The sequence below is a fragment of the Cotesia glomerata genome, linkage group LG7 (assembly GCF_020080835.1).
Source record: "Cotesia glomerata isolate CgM1 linkage group LG7, MPM_Cglom_v2.3, whole genome shotgun sequence".
NCBI classification, from domain to species: domain Eukaryota; kingdom Metazoa; phylum Arthropoda; class Insecta; order Hymenoptera; family Braconidae; genus Cotesia; species Cotesia glomerata.
Window position 1 is genome coordinate 12,527,080 of NC_058164.1, and position 8,388 is coordinate 12,535,467.

General features: G+C 43.5%; 2 protein-coding genes across 2 annotated transcripts; both read right to left on the reverse strand.

Annotated features, from left to right (window-relative positions):
- Positions 1–3,732: 3,732 nt before the first annotated feature.
- LOC123269269 lies at positions 3,733–6,156 on the reverse strand. Its single transcript, XM_044734866.1, has one exon. It carries the CDS (start codon positions 6,154–6,156, stop codon positions 3,733–3,735), a length of 2,424 nt encoding a protein of 807 aa, XP_044590801.1.
- An 826-nt stretch (positions 6,157–6,982) lies between these two features.
- Positions 6,983–8,067, reverse strand: LOC123269270. Its single transcript, XM_044734868.1, has 2 exons — positions 7,952–8,067; positions 6,983–7,870 (listed from the first exon to the last, which is right to left on the reverse strand). The coding sequence occupies exon 2, from the start codon at positions 7,859–7,861 to the stop codon at positions 6,983–6,985; it is 879 nt and encodes a 292-aa protein (XP_044590803.1). The 5' UTR covers positions 7,862–7,870; positions 7,952–8,067.
- Between the last annotated feature and the right edge of the window lie 321 nt (positions 8,068–8,388).

An 8,388-nucleotide genomic window follows, 5' to 3' on the forward strand; every position in this document is an offset into this window, starting at 1 on the left:
AAAATTCAGAAAAAACTCTTACCCCACGTCGATAGATAAAGAAAATCTATTCGGTATCAAACCGACTGTCGATAACATAGATCACCAATTGACATCAAACTTACCTCAAATCGATAAATAAACTTCAATACCTCCATTTCATCCCACCAGAGCGGCGTAAGTATCGATCTTTCTCGCATATGCTTATACCACAAGTCATTTGAATATATATAAAATTCATCATTGCATCAAAGAAGTGCATATCACATCAACACCAAAGCTGATACACACAGCCAAAAGGTATCAGCTCTGCTGTTGGGGTGGTAGCATTTTGACCTCAACGAAATCAATCAACAAATCGATGATAATCCCCCCAACAGTCGGTAAAAATCAATCACCAAATCGATGATAATCCCCCAACAGTCGGAAAAAAAAACCGACCAACAAATCGAAGATAATCCCCCAACAGTCGGTAAAAATCAATCACCAAATCGATGATAATCCCCCAAACAATCGGTAAAAACCGACCAACAAATCGATGATAATCCCCTAACAGTCGGTAAGCAGAGCATAAAAACCCACCATCGATATCGCAGAAACTCCACAAACAACCGTCGATAAGGCAGAAACCCAATGCCGGTACTGCAGAAATCTACTTTATTGGGGCATCAAACCGACCTTGTTTAGCTACTATTATTTGCAGGTCGTCTTGATAGTACAATCCGAACAAAAACAGTTTCACTGTAAAAAAGTCGCGCCAAGTCCACGTTCATAAGACTATTAGGAAAAAAAAATTTTTTTTTTTCTTTACAAAAAGATACAAAATAATAAAATTAAAAAATCTAAGTAACCGATATGATTGTTTATGATTTTCGGAAATTAAAAAAAATTTTATTGTAAATTTAAAAATAAAAAAAAAATTTTAGAACGTATTTAGTGTGCGTGGTTGCAAAATATTTTACTTTTAATGAAATTCGTAAAATCTATTTACTAGGACTTTAAAAAAATTGAAATACACAATGACGCTGACCAAGTACGTTCTAAAAAGTTTTTTTTAATTTTTAAATTTACAATAAAATTTTTTTTAATTTCCGAAAATCATAAACAATCATATCGGTTACTTAGATTTTTAATTTTTATTTTGTATCTTTTTGTAAAGAAAAAAATTTTTTCCCTAATAGTCTTATGAACGTAGACTTGGCGCGACTTTTTACAGTGAAACTGTTTTGTTCGGATTTTAGTATTTTGTAATTATAATGAAAATTTACAATTGATAACAACTTAAATCTCGTGTTGACTGCTTTTTACTGCAAACTATCCCCTTGAAGCTACAGTTTATGTAGATGTAATTCCAGTGCACCCTGGCGGCCATAGATGCAAGCTACGAATCACTTTTTTTTACTGTAGTTGCGTGTCTATAGGAAGGATTACTACACATATTCATTTTATCTAGTCTGTGGCGCTGATATTCCCCATCGAAAAAAGTCAGGATCGAAATTTCTGGGCTTACTATAGTTTGTGCTGATAAAATTTAATAATTTTAAGTGAATTAAGTGTTATAATTGATTATAATTAATTAATATCAGTAAAATAAAGTATAAATTACTTTTATAATATATCATTTTGGAAAAAGGAGAACCATATAATTAAATAAAATTTTGCAACCTCGAAATACCGTTCTGCTTACAGTAAACACAGTCGGTAGTCTGGCGCTCCGTTTACAACGGGATTTTTGAACGGAACTTGGCGCCAGATTCTACCGAATCTGTGGATAATTCCGTTGTTTAGCTTAGCATTAGTGATGTATAAAACTTCAAATCTTATAAGATAAAAGATACTGGGACTTTGGTTCGTTTCTGTTTGTTCAATTTCAATAAAAAATACAAAAATTATTAACAAAAATAACACTATATATTTATTAACAAAAGTACACTAAATATTTCACTAATTTGATAGCGGATTGTTTAAATAAACGTAGATAAGCAAAACACAGCGTGGTTATCAAAGCGAAGCAGGTTAGCACGTGGTTAAGGAAAAAACCGCCGACACTGTAAAAAGCGGTAATTACTGCACGAAAATGTTAATTTATCTGAAACACACTAAATTAATTAAAAGCAATCAGATTAAGCAAAAGAAAGTTATAATAGTAAGCAAAACGGCGATTTTATAGTATGAAAAAAAAAGATGGATGCGAAAAAGAACAGTTGAAAAGCATTCAATCCGACAACGAACACGAGAAGAGTGCGAGAGAGAGCGCTCCAATTCTCGGCCAGAGGACCCCTGGTGCTCTGCAGGCGCCTGACCTGCCTCCAAGTGGAGAGGTAGAGAAGCCTCTAGTGGTTTTAGTCGGTAAAGGCTGGGAAGTAGAGAGGGAGATTTGAACATTCTCCCCCCTTCTCCGCTCGATGGAGAAGTAGATGAGACGTGGCTGGAGCAACGTCATGAGAATCTTCCTCGTGTCTTGGAATAGGAAGTAGTACCAACTTGTGTATTGGTCGTGTATAGGTAGAAGTAGCCGTCTGGATGGTGACAACTCGGGTAAGATCATCCTTACCAGGGTGAGTGTGGGTGACACGACCCAGCGGCCATTTTGATGGTGGATATCGCTCATCTGTGACCAGGACTAGAGATCCAACATCGATGTCGTTGAATGAAGTATTCCACTTGGAGATGGTTTGATGAGATTTCAGGCAAGAAGCAGACCAGTGGTACCAGAACAGTTGAAGCCGCTGCTGGATGTCCTCAAGTCGTGATAGTCGGTTTGCTGGGGTGTCGACCAGTGTTGGCTCGGGTATAAGCGTAAGGGGTGCTCCTCGAATGAAGTGTCCAGGAGTCAACGCTGTGAGATCGTCAGGATCTTCTGATAGAGCACTGAGAGGTCGAGAATTTAAAACAGCTTCCACCTGAGTTAGAAGCGTGGAGAAGTCCTCGTACGTGAGGATTTTGTCCGAATTGATGCGTGATAGGTGATGCTTGACAGATTTGACGGCAGCTTCCCATTTGCCACCCATGTGAGGAGCTCCTGGAGGATTGAACTTCCATTTTGTACCGTCGTTGGCAATAAGTTGTTGAAGATGTTGCGATTCTTTGGTAGAACCAGCTAGCAACCGTTTCAAGATAACACTAGCACCTTGAAAGTTGGTTCCGCAGTCACTGGTGAGCGTCTTGCAGATTCCTCGTCGGGCTGTGAAGCGTCTGAACGCTTTCAAGAAGCCTTGAGCACTGTAGTCAGTTACCAGCTCCAGGTGAGTAGCAGAAGTTGAAAAGCACACGAATACTGCGATCCAAGCCTTATATGAGCGCGTGCCGCGCCCTTGAAAGAACTTGAGCGACACTGGGCCTGCGTAATCGACTCCAGCATGCTCAAAGACCAGTGAAGGTGTGACACGGGAAGCTGGGAGCTGTCCCATGCGTTGTTGAGCACGGATGCCACGTATCCTGGTGCAGGTGACGCATCGATGAATGAAAGATTTGATAGGAGCACGACCACCAAGGATCCAGCAGTATCTACGTACGTAGTCAAGTGTCAGCTGAGTTCCACCATGCATAGTACGTGTGTGGGCGTTGGCGATAATAAGCCTGGAGATTTCTGAATCTTTCGGCATTATTGGAGGATGTTTGGCGTCTTCATTAAGTTGAGAGTATTGTAAACGTCCACCAACTCGAAGTAAACCAGTCTGGTCGATCCAAGCTGTAAGTCGAGAGAGAGGGTTAGATTTAGCAAGACTCTTACCTTGTAATAGTGCTCGAATCTCACTGGCGAAGTAGATTTGCTGCGTGGATTTGATCCAGAACGTCAAAAGCAAATTGAAGATCAGCAGGGTTTAGAGGTGAAGAGCTCAAGCTGGACGCAGGAACTCTCTTGAAACACGCCACTGCTCGCTGAATCGTGGCTGTGACACGTAACAGCTTTGTGAGAGGTCTGTCTTCGTAGAATAGGACATCAAACGGCAGCTTGGTACTTGAAGATGCGTGCACTGTGCTAGGGCGAATCTCGATGTCAGCAAGTTGATCATCTGATGCCGTGAAAGATGGCCAAAGATGACTCTGTTGGGCTAACCAGTCGGGTCCAGACCACCAGAGTTTTTGGTTGATGAGTTGAGCAGGTGTTAGACCTCGAGAAGCACAATCTGCAGGATTTTGTTTTCCTGAGACAAATCTCCAGGTGGCGTTTGGCGAGGTTTGCTGAATCTCTTGAACTCGGTTCTTTACGAACTCTTTCCAGCGCATTGGATCACTGTTAATCCAGGCCAGAGTCACAGCGGAGTCAGTCCACAATGAAACAGGAACATGTTGGAGCTGGAGAGTTGACTGAACACGAGAGACTAGTTTTGATAACAGCAAAGCAGCTGATAATTCCAACCGTGGAATTGTGAGACGATGAAGAGGTGCAACTCGAGTCTTTGAACAGACTAAAGTTACTGTTGATGAGCCGTTAGAAGTCGTTACTTTGAGGTAAACAGCAGCAGCCATTGCAGCTTGAGAGGCATCTGAAAACCCATGTATCTCGACTTCCGAGCTATCAGTGAGTAGATTGAGCCACCGAGGAATTGCTAGTTGAGATAGCTGAGATAGCTCATCGCGAAACGACGTCCAGCGGTGAATGATTTGCGGCGTGAGAGTATCATCCCATCCGACCTTTTGTTGCCATAAATCTTGCATTAAGATTTTGGCGCGGACGATGACTGGCGAGATCAAGCCCAGAGGATCAAACAGTTGAGCTGTTTCGGATAAGATGGTGCGTTTGGTGATAGCTGCCTTTTGTGAGGACTGACCAGTGAACTTGAGCAGATCTGGCGCACACTGCCAGGCTAGACCCAGAATCTTGGAGGATGACTCGTTAAATTCATGATACTCTGAACCTGGTTGATAAGATAGATTAATTTTGAAGAAATCAGGATGATTGCTCTTCCACTTTGCCAAAGGGAAGCATCCTCGTAGACACATTTCTTCAACTTGTTTTGCGATAGCATTGAGAGAGTCGAGATCATCAGCACCGCCAGTAATGTCGTCGACATAACTTCCCCTTTCGATCGGTTCAGCAGCTAAAGGAAAGTCGTGACCTTCGTCTAGCAGTAGTTGTCTCAGGGTGCGGCCTGATAAGTAAGGAGCTGATGTAGTTCCGTATGTAACTGTGGTAAGTTCGAACTCTTGGCTCTGTGAGTTATTATCAATCCATAAGATGCGTTGGAACTTGCGATCATCAGGATGTATGAGAATTTGGCGAAACATCTTTTCTACGTCAGTTGTGAAGATGAGGCGATGGCGACGGACATACAACAGCACGTCGAAGATGTCATTCTGAGTCTTGGGACCGACATGAAGCAGTTCGTTGAGCGAATAGCCTGATGTTGTCTTACTAGAGCCATTGAACACCACACGAATTTTGTTATTGCGCATCACTCCGTGATGAGGGAGGTAATAGACAACGTCTGAAGCAGTTGACGGTTGAACTTTCTCCATGTGACCCAGGGACTCGTACTCGGTGAGAAACTCTGTGTACAGTCGATGAAGATTTGGTTGTTGGGCGATGCGATTGAGAATGCGAGATAGCGAACGTTGTGCAATGCCTTTCGAGTATCCAAGCGGAGGAGCATTGGGTTTGAAGGGCAATCGCACGATGTAGCGACCTGAGCTGTCGCGAGAGTGAGTGGCGATGAAGTGTGCTTCACACTCGGCTTCTTCAGCACTAAGAGATTCTTGGTGAGACGCTGGAACTTCTTCCTGCTCCCAGAATTTCGAGACGAGTTCGTGAAGCTGCAGGTTTGAGATTAGGTGACCTTGATGTGCAGGCGAGGTGCTAGAAGATGGACCAGCAGGTCCTAGAACTGCCCATCCAAAGACAGTCTGAATGGCGATAGGCTGACCTGGTTTTCCAGTGATTACGCCAGGCTTAATGATTAAGCCATAAAAGTCAGCTCCAATGAGGACGTCAATTCGACCTGGTGATAGATGATCTGGATCTGCTAGTTCCAAATCAGAGATATGATTCCAGGATTGACTGGCGATGACGACTGGAGGCAGTTCGACGGTAAGAGACTGCAGTACGTGCGCATGAAGCTCAATCTGGTCTTCAGAATGATTAGATCGTAAAGTGATGTCAACAGCACCCTTCGTTGATCCTGAAGGCACACTTCCTACTCCAATAATCGGGATACTCGTTTTGGAAGGCTTCATATCAAGCTGGCGAGCGAGCTGCAGAGAAATCAGCGATAGTTCTGACCCTGGATCGATCAACAGACGTACTGTGCGAGGATGATGTGTTGGCGATACGATGAGGGCTTGTGCTGTGGCCAACAACACCAGAGGTCTTGATGCTGAGGCTGTGTTGCACGAAGAACGAGCTTGTTGCGAAGAGAGTAGCGATGCTGCGATAGGCAATGACGAGGTCGTTGCGGCGATAGGCGATGGCGATGGCGATAATGCGATAGGCGATGGCGATAATGCGATAGGCGATGGCGATGTCGTGCTAGCAGATGATGCATCAGGTAGTCAGAATGACGTATTCTGACCTACCTGTTGAGAGGCAGTAGATTGAGAATTCATCATTGTGTTAGATGAAGTTGATGCTGAGCTGAGAAGCGTAGAATCATGTAGCATGGAATGATGCGCTGCTTGGCAAAACCGACAGCGTTTTTGGCTACGACAATTCTCGAACGAATGAGGTCCAAGACAGTTGGGGCACAACGACTTGGAGATAGCCAGCTGATGACGCTCTTTGGGCGATAATCTTTGGAACGCTGGGCACGATACGATGAAATGTGCTTCACCACAGCACGAACAAGGACGTTGTGGTCTTGGAGATGCTCCAGCGATCTGTCCAGGAGGTGGTTGAGTTGTTGTAGGAGGTCCAGTGGCCATAGTGACGTTTTGCGATGTCGAACTGGTCATATGGACATGTGCAGATGATGTCTTAGATCCGTGGGTGAGTTTGCTACCACTCGCGGACTTTTTGTTGACCTTAGGGTCACGTGGTTTGACTGGAAGACGTCCTTCCATTGCTTCAAGGGCTCGTGCACGAGCTAGCAGGAAGCTCTTGATACGATCGTACGGTGGGAAATCTGTAGCCGCTCCCCAGCGTGATTTCCCAGTCTTCTCGAGTCTGAGGATCCAGCTTCTGAGTAATATAATGTACAATAATGTGATCCCAGTGATCAACTGGCGATCCGAGAGCCCTCAGGGCATTTAGTACCTCAGAAGTGGTGTTGATAACGTTGTTAACCTCTTTGGCGGCTCGCGACGCCATTTTGGGTATGGTAAACAGTTTGTTGAGTTGAGCCGTGATCAATACTCGCTTGTTCTCATACCTCGTGGTCAGAGTTTGCCAGGCTGTGGCGAATGCAGTGTCTGTTATCTCCACATTAGCGACGAGAGAGTATGCAGTGCCTTGGAGGCTCTGGAGAAGATAGTGCATCTTGTCAACCTCGTTAACACCGTCTTTGTTAACGACGGATGAGAACTTATTTTTGAATGATTGCCATTCAAGAAGCTCTCCATTGAATTTTGGAGGTTGAATAGTTGGCAACTGTGGACGAAAGGCGGTAGCCTCATTTGCAGTGCGATTGTGAGGCGAGAGAGGAACCACACGAGGTTCAATTTCGGCGATGCGGCGCTTGAGAGAAGATTTAACCATTACGTAGCGATTAACGGCCTTGGTGAATCGACCTTCTTTAAAGTAATTGTGGGTGATATCAATATCCTTGCAACTGGTCAATTTGTCATTGGCGTCGGCAATCTTGTTCCACGTAGACTCAAGCACCTCGAGCTTGACTTCGCAGTCAATTGGCTGGATCAGATTGTGCTCGCCGTTTCCGACTTCATTGACCATGGAGTTGAGGGCACCCATGTGAGTTTCGAACACCAGTAGGTACTTGGCAGACATCGTAATAATCTGAAAGATATCGAAAGAGAATGAATTCGAGAAAAAGAAGTAAGTTAGCGATAAAGAGAGATATAAAAGGAGCGAACTGACAATTTAGATGAATCCTCTTGTGTACTCGATGCGATGAAGATGTAGTGCGATGACCTTGAGTTGAGACCTGATTCCAATAATCACTTTTTTACGACGCGCACACGAATGACACAGGTAGATCTTCGCATTAAGGGTCCCAATCTAACTTTCCACCAACGCAGTACACTTTTAGGTACTCAGCAATGCGTCGGAGTTGCCAAACGCGCACTAGATTACCGGAACTACACAAAATTCACTCAAAGTATTTTTGTATTTTTTATTAAGCGATAAATTTGAACGAAACTATCCAAAATCCGGCTCGAGGGACCATTTTGTATAAAACTTCAAATCTTATAAGATAAAAGATACTGGGACTTTGGTTCGTTTCTGTTTGTTCAATTTCAATAAAAATACAAAAATTATTAACAAAAATAACACTATATATTTATTAACAAAAG

Coding starts and splice junctions, on each gene's coding strand:
- LOC123269269 (XM_044734866.1), bottom strand. CDS start 6,156: ATGAAGCCTTCCAAAACGAGTATCCCGATTATTGGAGTAGGAAGTGTG.
- LOC123269270 (XM_044734868.1), bottom strand. CDS start 7,861: ATGTCTGCCAAGTACCTACTGGTGTTCGAAACTCACATGGGTGCCCTC.